This window comes from Leguminivora glycinivorella, chromosome Z, assembly GCF_023078275.1.
Source record: "Leguminivora glycinivorella isolate SPB_JAAS2020 chromosome Z, LegGlyc_1.1, whole genome shotgun sequence".
In the NCBI taxonomy this organism is placed as follows: domain Eukaryota; kingdom Metazoa; phylum Arthropoda; class Insecta; order Lepidoptera; family Tortricidae; genus Leguminivora; species Leguminivora glycinivorella.
This window is the reverse complement of record NC_062998.1, coordinates 17178031-17193509: the sequence shown is the minus strand read 5'-3', so window position 1 is coordinate 17193509 and position 15479 is coordinate 17178031. Positions and strand designations below refer to the sequence as shown.

The 15479-nt window shown below is 38.5% G+C and overlaps 1 protein-coding gene across 2 annotated transcripts; it reads left to right on the top strand.

The window, feature by feature from the left end:
• Nucleotides 1-452: 452 nt before the first annotated feature.
• Nucleotides 453-13549, top strand: LOC125241080 (ATP-dependent RNA helicase bel). Of its 2 annotated transcripts, XM_048149392.1 has the most exons (13): nt 453-684; nt 1447-1543; nt 2493-2672; nt 6737-7047; nt 7422-7565; nt 8572-8783; nt 9134-9259; nt 9565-9919; nt 10046-10172; nt 10311-10463; nt 10921-11116; nt 12669-12844; nt 12988-13549. In XM_048149392.1, the coding sequence occupies exons 1-13, from the start codon at nt 640-642 to the stop codon at nt 13095-13097; spliced, it is 2232 nt and encodes a 743-aa protein (XP_048005349.1). In that variant the 5' UTR covers nt 453-639; the 3' UTR covers nt 13098-13549. The 2 variants fall into 2 exon arrangements, with proteins under 2 accessions (XP_048005349.1, XP_048005350.1); XM_048149393.1 differs by lacking the exon at nt 2493-2672.
• Nucleotides 13550-15479: the final 1930 nt, after the last annotated feature.

Here is a 15479-nt window from a genome sequence, read left to right as displayed (position 1 = left end):
TTTACGTTGTTACAGCGACATCTATTGTTAGATAACCCAAACAACATAACATAAAGTACATCGCCATAGGTTGCTAAAGCGACATCTATTGCCGGATAGTAAAAGTATAAACGGAAATGAACAACTCAGTCGATAAAGCAGTTTTTTCACAAAGATAATGTTGCTACACTATTAGAATACCCTATTGGTGGTAAAATAATTATTTTTCCACTCTCTGGTCAGTATTTTGCAATAATTAGCATTGACTAATAACAATTAATGAGACTTGAAAAATACTAATATGTATATCAATATATTACTTGCCATAAAAAGAATATCATTTATTGTCCAGATCATTATCTTACTAACTTGAATTGCAACTCTCCAGAAGGCTGGTACAAAAAATAGCGTCTACTTAAACGAGCTATAGGGAAAACAGAATTGCATGTGGAAACATCGTTGAGAGTGAATGATCCTTTTATAATTCCGTCAATTTCGTGAAGAACAATAACTGCGAATGAAAAGTGATTTCGGGAGATAAATTAGTAGCCTTTTCATGTGATTTTGTGAACTTGTGTTGGTGCAAAATTAATTGTAGACTGTATTTGTATAGTATTTTTCGAGCAAAGTTCCCAAAAAAACGTACCGCTTGGTAGTAATATGAGTAATGTTACCAACCAAAATGGAACAGGTCTAGAGCAGCAGGTCGGTACCTCGTGTGTACTTTGTATTGATTTTTCATTCTATTCGATGATATACTTATTACTGACTAGAGCTTGAAATGATCTATGCCTAATTTTCATACGCAACCTTATTCATGGTGAGGTTTACATGTTCTCTTACCATGGAAATGAGAAACTCGATTCTACTTTACGTGTCCCTCTAGCGATAACCAACATGGCGACCTCCTAAGGGAGCATTTGATTTAATTTGCAGATAGCGAATCGGTGATATGTTTTGCTAATTTTATAATGATAAGCACTATAAGTTTTAACTAACAATCTTCTAAAACATATTTTATCATGAGGTCATTGTTACGTGTATTGCATGTCATGGCGGGGAAGTACAGCTATAATTTCGCTCGAGTTCATGAAGTATTTCTATGCTATTTTTGATTATATCATAGTATGTGCGATGGCATACTGTTGCCTTGAAATAATTTTCATTGTCAGAATAGTATAACTGACGTCCCAATGTGAGAAATGGCCCTATTAGTCCCAACACTTACCTCATGAGTGGGGAGTTTGCATTGTTTGAGCTTTGCGTTTTATCCAGTAGGATATACTAAACTGTAGTTACAGAACACTTAACTCTCATATTGGAACTAATATTGTAATTAGAATAGATGTAATTCACACCCACAAATCTTGCCTTACACTTTACTTCTGATAGTGAAGTAATGATTTAAATAATTTCAATTGTATGTTTAGGGAGCATTCATATGATGGTGGTTATGTTATGTTACAGCTTGCTGGTCTGGACTTGCAGCCTCAGGCTCCTAAGAGTGCTGGCCGCTACATTCCCCCGCATCTGCGCAGGCAGTTGCAGGCCAACACTTCTCAAGGTAAGATCATCCACACTCCTGTGTAATGTGGACGCTTTAATTTGGTGGCTGGCTTAACACAGGCTGAGGTATGCAGTGGCACAGCCAGAATTGTTTTCACTTGGTTTATTATTAGTTCAAGTGATTTCTATATGAAGTGATGTGATTACTTGTTCCTTTTACAACTTGCTATTACTGTAAGCTGTGCATATGTGGTGTTCCACTAGTAAAAGGGCCTTATATTCATCTGTAATAAGGACACATTTCTGTTGGTATTTCAGATCAAATTAAAACATCAATATTGCACCTGAAGCGTAAGGACTTTTTTAGTAATGGACAGCCGCATATAATTTCAGTAATATTTATAGCTCTTGCTGATTAAGATTACCATAATTTCATTGCACTGACTAATGCTGACGTCTGTGAAATAGCAATATGCATACAGTACCTGTATATAAAAACTATGAAGATGTTTTAATGACTACCTTCAATTCAAATAAGTATCCCTTCCCTTTTAAAGTTACCTGAGTTATGTCAGTGTATTAAATATAAAACATATATAATTACCTATGCAAACTAAATTGCTTATTGGTTACACCCTATAAAATTTCTATTGTTTTCCACAACCTCCTAGCATGGAAATAAAATTGGTTTAAATTGGCTAAAAAATAGTTTATAAGAAATCATATAGTAAGTGAATATGTAACTTTATATTTAAACGGTTTTATTTGCAATTTGTTATAGGCTCATTAAAAAATAGTTAAATCAATACCACTGTTGATCTTCCTTGTATTTAAATTGTAGGACAGTCTTTTGAGATTAGTTTTCCAGCCAGTAGATTGACTATACTTACTAAATGTATCATCATTACCAAATTTTATATTGGTGAAGTTTACAAGTGTAAATGATGGAGACTTCCTGTTAAGATAATCTTTAGTCTTAGAATAACATGAGCTTAACTTGTGTTCAGGGGAAGAGTCTAAGCGCACTAGCTTAGACAGTCATCAAAGCGAGTCGAGGGACAACCGTTCATCATTCGGAGGCAACTCTAGAGGCTACGACCGTGGTGGTCGGCGCGACGACCGCGAGCGTGACCGCGACCGTGACTACGATCGCGGCTATGATTCGCGATACCCGCGCAGGGACCGCGGTAATGCTTGTTCACTTTCTCATGTGTAGTCCTCAGACTTAACATGTCAAATCTCTTTGGATTTTATATAATTTGTAGTTGAACAAAACTGTTGAACCGTATATTTCAATGTTAAAATGACTATTGTATAATTTCACTCCATTTCGAGAAGTTTTTATTCAGTGCAATGACAAAAGATAATACCTTTATAATGTTTGCAGTTACTAGTAATTTGATCTTTTCCTGTGGTCTACACAACATGCTATGTATTAATGTTAGGTTCCTATAGTTCAATAGTTGTTATCTCTGTTGACCTTTGCCCTGAGCTTCATTAAGACATAACTTTCAAACAGTAATTGAATCTAGTTGACAAGTCACATCAGTATAAAGTTAGATTGTTGTTTCGGAACATATAATTGGGAAAAAATTACAGCTAGAAAATAGGCTAGTTTCCTACTAGTCAAATCAGCTTCTTTTTAAGAACTGTCAAAACGATTTGCTAATATGGAATAGTATAAAATCAAAGAATATAATACTCACTAGGAGAAGAACGCCAACTTCATACAAAAAAACCGGCCAAGAGCGTGTCGGGCCACGCTCAGTGTAGGGTTCCGTAGTTTTCTGTATTTTTCTCAAAAAGTACTGAACCTATCAAGTTCAAAACAATTTTCCTAGAAAGTCTTTATAAAGTTCTACTTTTGTGATTTTTTTCATATTTTTTTACACATATGGTTCAAAAGTTAGAGGGGGGGACGCACTTTTTTTTTCCTTTAGAAGCGGTTATTTCCGAAAATATTAATATTATCAAAAAACGATCTTAGTAAACCCTTATTCATTTTTAAATATCTATCCAACAATATATCACACGTTGGGGTTGGAATGAAAAAAAATATTAGCCCCCACTTTACGTGTAGGGGGGGGTACCCTAATAAAACATTTTTTCCCATTTTTTATTTTTGCACTTTGTCGGCGTGATTGATATACATATTGGTACCAAATTTCAGCTTTCTAGTGCTAACGGTTACTGAGATTATCCGCGGACGGAGGACGGACAGACAGACATGGCGAAACTATAAGGGTTCCTAGTTGACTACGGAACCCTAAAAATGACATCATACAAATACACGTTTATACTAGTGGCGGTCTCGCGCAAATCCCTGAGACATTAATGGAACTAAAATTGACAACCGGTTTAGCGTATGCGCGGATCCAGGGGGGATCATGTCACGACCCCCCCCCCCCCCCCCCCCCCGTGACCACGTGACTCCCCCCTGGACACGAAGCTGGATCCGCCCCTGGGTCCGCCACTAATTCTAAATAAATAAATAAAATAATATTGAGGACACCTTACACAGATCAACTTAGCCCCAAACTAAGCAAAGCTTGTACTGATTTAGATTTAGATTTCTTTATTTCATGATAAAAATTACACTATAAATTTGTTACATGCCAAAGTTATGTTTATCTTCTCATCATGATCGTCAAAAATTACATTATGAATTGAAAATAATAAAATGAATAGTTTCTCCTAATAAGGATCGTCATTTACAAAGAGAAATACACAAAGCACAATAAATTAACAAATGAAATAAAATCAGAAATGAAATACACAAAGCACAATAAAATTAACAAATGAAATAAAATCCGAAGTCAGTGTAATCAAATGCATGCGAGGGTTATGAGAGGGTTATCTAACAAAAGGTTTCTCAATTTGCGCTTAAATGCTTCGTCACATGGCTCATTCCTAAGATCGGCAGGTAAGTGTTCGAAGTAAGTAGGACCGATGACACGCGGGTTCTTTTTTGAAAGTGCCATGCGACGGGGGACTGTTCTCAGACGGCCTGTAGCTCGAAGCTGTTTGCCCGGACAGGCAACGCGAGCAAATTGAGATATATTTTGCTTAACAAATAACAGTATATCAAACATATATTGTGAGTAGTGCGTCATTATACGTTGAGAAATAAAGAGCTCTCTGCATGGGTGCCTGTCTCTTACACCAGCAAGTACTGTGGGTGCTAGGCGACGATATACATATATACTTAAATAGATAAATACATACTTATATACATATAAAACATCCATGACTCAGGAACATTATCTGTGCTCATCACACAAATAAATGGCCTTACCGGGATTCGAACCCAGGACCGCGGCTTAGCAGGCAGGGTCACTAACGACTGGTCTCGTCATTCTATCGATAAACATAATTTGTGGGTTACTTTAGTTTTTGCTGTAATATGCCTTTGTAAACATAAATAATATGCCTTTTATTTCAAAAGTCATATTATTTATGTTTACATATTTTATTATTCATAAATACATGTTTTAGATATACACCGAAGCACCAAACGTTATAATCTGCCACTTTATTTAAAGAGTATTAAGCAAAATATTTCACTAATACAAATAACGAAATAGAACTTTCCGCAACACTACACGTTTCACATGAAAGCTTAACTACATCTCCCATGGATCTTCCAATTGCTAAGTTACTATTTACTTCACAGTAATAGTTCTAGCTAGATTAGCATGACACTTTTCCTCAGCGAAGTGAACCCTCAACAACCATTGACATATTGTATTGTGTAATTATGTGGTATTTACTGATTTACTGTGAACTCCTATTATAATTTTCACATGAAAAGAAATACACAACGATAATAACAATTTTCAATGAATTTTCATATATCGACATTGACACATATCAATCAAAATATCAGTGGCCACAAAACTAGAAATAGGTTGCACAAGGAGGTTATTAGCTAAAGCCGGGAGGCAGGACTTAAGTAACAGTTAGGAGAAAAAAAAAAAAATCCTGGTATACACGGCACGAACGACCTAACTACATGCGCATTACAAGGGGTCTTATCTTACTAAGAGAGTTAACAGGCCTTGTATGAAATACTGAGGAGTGACGTCACGGTCAGTTCATTTACTTTATATTTTTCTCTTTGACTTAATAAATAGAAATCATGTTTAAACTTAAGTACTGTCCATATTTTTCTTCTAATTATGTGGTGCTTTATTTCGTGCACTGCATAAAATATTTTATTTAAGTATAGGAAACTAGCCTATTCTATTTGACATAATAACTGTGCTCCATGGGCATTCTGGAACCCTCATATATTTCTATTTCTATTAATTTAACTCTGAACATATTAACACTAAATTTAGTACCTACAGTCAAAAACCCTAAAAATCAGGCCAGATTAATTAAAAAAAAATCGGTTTCATCCATGCAAAACAACTATGATTTAAAATTTGATTCAGCCGTTGCTTTAAAATTTGCTTACTAGTCATTTAAGCTGCCTGTATGAAAATATATCTTATTTTTTAATTTTTTAATGCATATAATGGAAGCTTTGCGAAATAATTATATATAAACCATGTGTAAACATGACATTTTTTCAAGTTATGTTTTGCTTATCACTTATGGCCTATTCATTATTCCATGAAGCACTTAGAAAAGTAAAATCATTTATCTTGTATATTATTTTCATTGTGTTGGATTAAAGAATTGTCATCCTGCTTGTTTTCCTATATCAGACAATTGTTTCTATAAATGTGAGCATTGCTTGTGTCATGTTTGTATACTGATTGTTCTATGGTTTGAAATATACTGTGGTTTGGAATATATTCATGAAAAAATGAGGCATAATAACTCATATCTCATTCATACGAATTTGATGTGCTTACTGACTTAATAAAATTAAGTTTGATAATGATTCAGGTTTTTAAGTATGATGCATACATCATTAAAGATGGAGTGAAAAAACACATCTGCCTAATCGATCCGACTCGCGCGTAAGCGATATTTCTCACTAAACGTAGCGACTCATTTCAGACTCGAAAATATTTTGACAGGAAAATGGGGTCTAATGTGTTTAATTTTGAGGAATGGCTGTGCCATTTCCTCTTAATATACGAGTATAATAATACCATAGAATTTAGACGAAGTAGAGTGAAGATGTAGATATAAAAATACCAATAAATGCATTTCAAAAAGCAAGGCTTCTTGTTGTGATATGTACATTGTGACGCATACGCATTCTTTTACATTTTAACGAACCACCGTTGTTGTTTAGGTCGTGATCAGGGATATCAAAATGGCGAGTCAGATCGCTGGAGCGAGAACGACAGATGGGGTTCCGGCGGTGGTGGCGGCGGTGGTGGCAGCGGCGGCGGCGGCGGCGGCGGCGGCGGCGGGCGCGGCGGCAGCTCGGGCGGCGAGCGTGAGCGCGGCATGCAGCGCGACGTGCGACGCGATGAGGACTTCAACGAGCCGCCGCAGCCGCGCAACGACCGCTGGAAGGAGCCGGAGCCGCGCCCGGACGACCGCGGCAATTCGCGCTGGGCCTCTGACGATGTCCGCCGTTCAAGCTCTCGCAGGGATGAGGTAAATCCTGATTTTACTTCACACAAGTTAAAGATAGTTTATTTTTCAAATATGCATAATATAACAATGCGGTCAAATAAAGCTACCCTGGCTTATTATCCCTACACGTATTTAATCTGACTTCTGACCGTAATGATTCATAGGAAACTGTCTTATAGGAAGATCAGTGTAGGAAGTTGCTAGCAGCATGATGACATGCGACCATTTCATAGTGTTTTCTATTTTTTATGTGTTGAACTTCACCATAGTTATAAAAACCAGCTGGCGAAGCCTTACGTATTTATTTCAGTCACTAGTAGTGGTTATCGTCATGTTGGCTACTCTGCTTTATAAATATAAAATGACGAATGTAATACAAGGAACAATATTTACAGAATGACTGGACGGTCCCGCTACCTCGCGACGAGCGGCAGGAGTTGGAGCTGTTTGGCACGGGCAATACCGGGATCAACTTCTCCAAGTACGAGGACATCCCGGTCGAGGCCAGCGGTGACCGCGTGCCGGATTTCATTACTAGCGTGAGTTGGCTTCCTACTTTAAATAATAATGTATCTAATGATAGGCGGTTTAGCACGACTTGCGTTCTCGCGAGTGACTCCATTCATGAAGTATGTGAACACATGTGCTAGATAAAGATGTTACATCTGAAATTCAAGCAGATATTCGTCCTCCGTTCTTAAAACAGTTTTATTTTTCATTGTCTCATTGCCAGAGAAAGAACCGATGCGACATAATCTTTATTCAAATGATTCGAATAAGAGATCAGTTCTTTGGTGAAACCTGATAGTTGATTGATATAACATTCCTTCAATGTAAATAGCAATATTAAAAACGTCGTAAGCATAATTGAATACCTTTTGCTATGTAGGTTAAGCTTTAAATATAATACATATGTATATCTTATCTAGGTTGATGACTCCATGTCTAAGTACCTACTCACTTACAGATAAGTCTGGGCTAATTTTGCTGAATAATGGGAATTTGAAAATACATTCAGATTTTGTCAGTTTAGTCTTTAAAGTCAGCTTTGGTTTCAATTTATTATTGATTTGAAAACAGACCTATTGATATGCGCTAATGTATCTTAATAAATATTTTGTTAAATGTTTATAAACTTTCACGATTTTTACACATATTTAAAATTGCAAACGTGACTTAATCATGCGTCTGTCAAAAAATTGTCACATATAACTACATGTTTTGAAACAATATGGAGCAGATCTGCTCCTAAGCATACTCACGACGTTTTAAACACTAACCTCCGACGTTTCAAGGACGGCAGTGTCCCCATGGTCTCAGAGCAGACCCACCCCACCTGTAATTTTAAATAAATATTTTGTTTGTAGCAAAAGTGAACTATTTATGTAATTTAGAGAAATACATGACACTACTAGTAATGTGCGTGTTTTGTCTATTATGACTATTATAATATATAATCAGATAGTCTTATAATAGATACTGAAGACTTCTACCCTGTTGTTGACTCTGTGAGTCCCTAAAATAATGTATGAATATTTGTGACAGTTCGAGGATGTTAACCTGACGGAAATCATGCGGTCGAACATAAGCCTCGCTCGCTACGACAAGCCCACTCCGGTCCAGAAGTACGCGATCCCGATCGTGCTCGGGCACCGGGACGTGATGGCGTGCGCGCAGACCGGCTCCGGCAAGACGGCCGCCTTCCTCGTGCCCATACTCAACCAGATGTACGAGGCGGGACCGGTCAAGCATATGGGGTCAGTCCAACACGCATGTTCTCACAGATATAGCGTGTAATCCTATAAGATAAGTGCGTTTTCACATTATCCGATCCGTAATCGGATGTCGGAAGGATTTCAAAGGCAAAAATCAAAGATTGAATGAGAAAGAGGGTCTTGGTCCTACATCCGATATCAGATCGGATAATGTGAAAATGCACTAAGATTCATTTAGACGGCGCGCGAATTCGCATGCGTAAGATTACAACCTATTGAAGCGTACAGCTACAAAGGTTTTTAACTTATTCCTTGTTAAGCATTATTTAACTACTGTCTAAATATTTGAATGATGAGTTTTACTGTCTGTTAATTAGCAATGCGTGTTTCAGACCTTACAATCGACGCAAGCAGTACCCGCTGGGCCTCGTGCTGGCGCCCACTCGAGAGCTTGCTACTCAGATTTTCGATGAAGCACGGAAGTTCGCCTACCGCTCCCGTGTGCGCCCTTGTGTGGTGTACGTAGCTTTGCTATTTGTTTATATTTCATTAAACTTGATATATTTAATATTTAAGACATAATATATGAAGAGAGTTATTTCAGAAAGGCTTAATTTTGTATGGATATTAAAGATAAATAAGCCCCGAAAAGACACTGGTCATGTGTTGTATTTTAACACTTTCGAAACCGGGCTCTACGCGGCGCTACGACATTTTCGATACATACGGGGAAACCCATGTAATCGGCTACGCTTCTACGAGCGGTGTACCCGACAGTCGGGTTCTTGGTAGCGAAAGTGTTAACGCTTAATTATATATTTAGGTATGGTGGTTCACCGATCCATGAGCAGTTCCGCGAGCTGGAGCGCGGCTGCCACCTGCTGGTGGCAACGCCGGGCCGCCTGGTGGACATGCTGGCGCGCGGGCGCGTCGCGCTCGACCACTGCCGCCATCTCGTGCTCGACGAGGCCGACCGCATGTTGGACATGGGCTTCGAGCCGCAGATCCGCAAGATCGTCGAGTGCCACACCATGCCCAAGACCGGCGAGCGCCAGACTCTCATGTTCTCCGCCACCTTCCCCAAGCAGATTCAAGTGCTGGCGCAGGACTTCTTGAGCAACTACGTCTTCTTGGCGGTGGGACGAGTCGGTTCCACTTCTGAGAACATTACCCAGAAGGTTTGTAAACGATTCTATGTAACGAAAATAATTTACAAGAGTGAAATAAGTACTTACTTAGTGACATTTTAAAATTCAAATGTACCTGAATAAATTGATTAAAAGTAAATGTTCTGTGTCCCACAGGTGGTCTGGGTGGAAGAGTCACAAAAGCGCTCGTTCTTACTGGACTTGCTGAACGCTTCTAACTTGCTGAAACGTTCCCGCCCCGAGGAGGATCAACTCACCTTGGTGTTTGTTGAGACTAAGAAAGGTACGGCTTTTTATAATTATATTTACATCTCTGAAAGCTGGGCCGAATAGAACAAGCGAATGAAATATGCTAGTGTGTAAATTTGTTATCTCAAGGTGTAACTTTTCAAAAATGAAAATCGTTATTGTAAATGTATAGGAGCGGATCAACTGGAGGAGTACTTGGACAGCGACGGGTACCCGGTGACGTCGATCCACGGCGACCGCACGCAGCGCGAGCGCGAGGAGGCGCTGCGCCGCTTCCGCACGGGACAGACGCCCATTCTCGTCGCCACCGCCGTGGCTGCTAGAGGTCACCGCACACACTATTGTTCTTATTACATTTTATTGCTGCTAGCTAGAACATGGCTATTTACCCTCATCTTCGTAGATAATCGCTATTCTTGTATACTTCTATTGGTCGCATTCAGAAAGACAGCCCTATTATTTAATTACTCATTATTAGTATGCATATACTCTTAAATTAAAATTTGCTTTCGCCGATAATATCAGTTTAATGTTTAGATATGCAATGAAAAAGTCTTAATATTACTGTCCGCTTACACTTAGTTACTAAAAGCCTTATTTAACCAAGTTAGTAGAAAGTAGATCAGAAAGAAACCATGCTTGTATCCAGCTTATGCTTAAGGTTTAATCTTATTCCACCTTACCAACTCGGAAGGAATAACTTTATCCCTCAAGTCAGGTATGTATGCTCGTATTGTGTTATTCAATCACCGACCCAAACGTAACTAAGTTGTTGCCGACAGGACTCGACATACCGCACGTGCGTCACGTGATCAACTTCGACCTGCCGTCCGACGTGGAGGAGTACGTGCACCGCATCGGGCGTACCGGCCGCATGGGCAACCTGGGCGTGGCCACGTCCTTCTTCAACGACTCCAACCGCGGGCTCGCGCGCGACCTCGTCGAGCTGCTGGTCGAGGCCAAGCAGGATGTGCCCAAGTAAGTCCGTTTTCACATTATCCGATCCGATATCGGATGTCGGAAGGATTTCGATAGAAAAAATCCAAAATGGCGCCTGTAATGTATGGATTATAGGTCCGACATCCGATTTCGGATCGGATAATGTGAAAACGCACTAAATATTACTCTAGTTATGCTAACACGCGGATTCGTGAGTGGGATATTGAAATCTTGAGGTCACTTCTTCAATGATCAAAGACAGACAGCATACGAAATGTTAACTAAGCTTAGTAGGTATAAAGTATATGATTGTGAATTATAATGGGACATTCTAATAACATGAATCTGTTACCTAAATTCAATAGTCAGACCTACGTAATGAGCATAAAATAATTCAAAATATAATACCAGCTCTGGCACTGCAATTTCAAATATATTTACGCTTTTTCTACTCGGAAGCATGAGCTCTAGATTCCGTAGGAGAAAAGTTCCTACAATTTGTCATATATGTATTGGCTTCGTGCGAAGTGCATGGAGAGGGTAAGTAAAACGATCGCAGTGCTTGCGGTGTTCAAAATCGACACTGATTGTGGTTTGTCATCTATCAAAACTCATACAATATATATAATACAATGTCTAATGTTTGAAATGGGCCACCAATGTTGTTTTGTTGTTAATTGTAAAAATAATGGCATAAATAGTCGTTGCACGTTCTATGCGTTTCTTAGAGCACACTGGAAATTGGATCAAAGAACTAAATGGATAGCTATCGTGAAAAGAAAACGTAAGTGTTATGTCAAAACAAAACATTATAAAATTATATTTAAGCTTTGTTTACCTAATATTGTTCAATACGCTGTTAGTATTTTTCCTACCGTAAAAGATTATACTTAAAGATTCAGGCCTGGCCTGAGAATAGGCCCGTGTCGGATATTTCTGCGGCCGCGGACATGACTATGTACTTACGTTTAGACTTGTTTTATATGGCATTAACGGAACGGAGGTTTAGCGAATACCATATCACTCGCTCGTAGAACTTCTAACATTACTCCTATGTTCTTCAAGATTCCTTATATGCCCTGCCAGCACCAATTTATTGCCTTTTTCTGTGGTCTGGGGTTGGAAGTTTACCGGGAGTAATGCTTTGGAAACTGATTTTTATTATTATATCCATGTCTTTATAATCTATCTACCTAAATTACACTTGAAATAGTAGCTCTTGTTATTCGATTTATTTAAAATTAACGAAAAATCGTTAAAATATATGTTTGTTTACATGTCATTTTTTGACATTTTCCACTTCAAGTTCACATGGTAGTGGGCGTAATTGTCGTGCACGTAGCCAATAACTTGTATGGTAATAACTCAGGAGAAAGTGAAAAATTACATGAACATTTTGGGTCATTTTTTGTATCCTATGAGAATCGGAAGAGTAGAAAATGTACAAAGAATTCCAAAAATAAAAAATAGTGACTGACAACAAAATAAAAATTGGCTATAAATTTAGGAATATAATTGCTATTTGTACATACTATCAAACATTGGCATAACGTGACTTTATCAAATTAGTAAAGAGTTGATACAATAACAGTTGGCTGACGAGCACCGCTGCGGACGGGCGTCTGGGCGGCAGCGGCCGCCGCGCCGGCAGTCGCTCAGGCGGCGGGCGCTTCAGCAGCGCCGGTGGCAGCGGCTTCGGTGCCCGCGACTTCCGCACACAGCCGCGCCAGCCGCCGAGGAGCGCTGGAGCCTCTTCTATCGGTTCTGGTAACTTTAAATTACCTGGTGTTTCGACCAATTCAATATTAACTTCAACATATGATACTGAAGTTGCCTAGACGTCATCTTGGCCATTTAAAAAATTTGGCGAGTAATTTGTGTTTAACATGTTGAATGTGCATTATGTGCAGGATTTGGATATGGAAGCGGCGGCGGTTCATACGGCGGCAACTACGGCGGGTCATACGGCGGCGGCGGCGCCGGCGGCGGCAGCGGCGGCCCCGACTGGTGGGACTCGTAAGCGCGCCCGTCGCCTCGCACCCGCCCTGGACGCGTCCGCCGTCGCTCATCTCTAACCCTAAGGGTCGCCACCATCGATACCTAACATTCGCGGACATTCAGATTCATGCGGATTTTGGATCTAGAACAGCGTATAATAACAACGCAATAATGAGATATATTATTTCCGACACTTTTTATTTATAAAAGATACTTGATTTCCCTAATAATTATGAAATCATGCCTATCTTTCAAGTGCTCTGGTAGCACTCTTATTTATTATCTCAAGGAGACTATGCAGGAAGTATTTTTCTGCCTTCTTTTGAAATAACATAATTTTATACACGGCGAAACAATGTACTATTAGGGGAAATCAATTATTTACTTAATAGCTATAAAATTTTCAAATAAATACATATTTATGTCATCATGTTTATTACTTGAGTAGTTATCAAGCGATAAAAAGTTTGCCGTTAAAAACAGATTACTTCTGTTAGGTGAACGCGGAGGCGGCGGTAGGGATGCCTCATATAAACCTTATACTTGACGGTAGACTGAATTGACTACGTTTACGTGTGACATGACAGGATGGAGTGCGGTGCGAGTGTGTATTGGCGGTGTAAATTGCGAGCGGCCGCGAGCTCTGAATCTCAGGCGCGCTGCGAGCGGCCGCTGCCGCGGGGCCGCAGTGTGGCCCGCCAAACCCGCTATCGGCTTGCTGACAAACAATCCTGACAAACCCCATTACATAATTTTTACACTTCACTTGCAATACCGTTATTATGCTGAAGCGGGCAGGTTATATAATAAATTGGCGGTTTACATTGCGACCTCCCTCGTAATTACTGTTCTTAATATTAACATAATTTTGCGTGGGCATACTGATACCTGTGAATCATTCGCGTATAGACCCTGCGTAACACTGGATGAAATCGGTGGACGTAATTAAGGATCACTTTTTGTTCCGTAATTTCATATTTTCATATTGCCACGTTATGATATCCATGGAACTCTTACTTTTTATTTAAGATCATATTATCATATTGTGTTGTAATTTCTGCTTATATCATATTTTAACCGAGATTGATGATTTATATTTTAAGTTGATGTATTTTATGGTATACCTTTTTAATTTATTTAAAATCTGAACAGTGTAACAGTTTACATTATAACATGTTTCGGTCTATAATGAATTTCAGTCTGTTGACAGTCCATGGGTATTAGCGTCGGTATTTTGATCATTTTTGACAGTAAATAATATGTGATGAAGTAGTCTTATAAATAAAATAAAAATATTTGTGTGTGTGTGGATTGAGTGAGCACCTTCCGAAAATAAAAAAAAATATGCTGATCATTTAGTAAAAGTTCTAAAACAATTGTAAAACGAATCTCTGAATTTGTAAAAAGATAAATCAAAAGATACAGCCATTAACATGTGCTCACTCAGTTCTCACAAACTACCAACGAAAACAGTGAATATATTCATTTAACATATAATATTTATATACTAACATTTAGTAAAAAATAGGCCAACCTACCTCTATAAATATTAGATCACCTAGTGACGTATTAAATTTTTTACAAATAGTTTCTTATGCTCACTCAATCCACACACTTTTGAAAAGCCGAATTTTGATGAAAAACATAAGATTTAGACCGCTATTATATGTGTATAGTTTAGTAAAAGTGAAATGGGAATTTGTAAAATACAAAACGAACCACTAACGTGTCAGGTTTTTTTATAATAAATTTTTGTAAGTGCTCACTCAGTCCACACGTTTTGAGAAAGTTAAAAATGTAAATATCTTACGATTTGTAGCACCTACGACACTCGAAAGTACTTCAACATTTAGTAAAAATTTTTACTAAATATCCACCATCTAATATTTTATATTCGTTGTCTGGTTTTAAAGATATTCAGACATAACTTTTCTCATACAAATGTATCAAGTAGGGTGACTACACTATGTCGGCTCCTGATTTTCCCCACCTTCCCATTGTCATATTGAGATTGGGGAGTTTCGTTCGTTCAATTTTGATAATATTAAACTAATACCATATTAATTATCCATCTGCAAACTGTTTTTAGGTTATGTTCTTGGCCTAGTGATGATGTGTATTGTGTAATTTTTATCGACGTCAGGATAATAACCATATCGACATGCATGCATTAAAAAGGACATGAATGATAATTGGTAAGAAACAAAGAATATAATACTTCACTAGTAAGAAACCAGAACCTGGTAATCTAATCGCGCTAACAGATGAGCGTACCGGATTTGTAAGTGGGAGCGAGAAATAGTTATTCTTTTCTCGCTCCCACTTACAAATCCGGTGAACTATTATCAAAATTGAACGAAACTCCCCAATCTCAATATGACAATGGGAAGGTGGGGAAAATCAG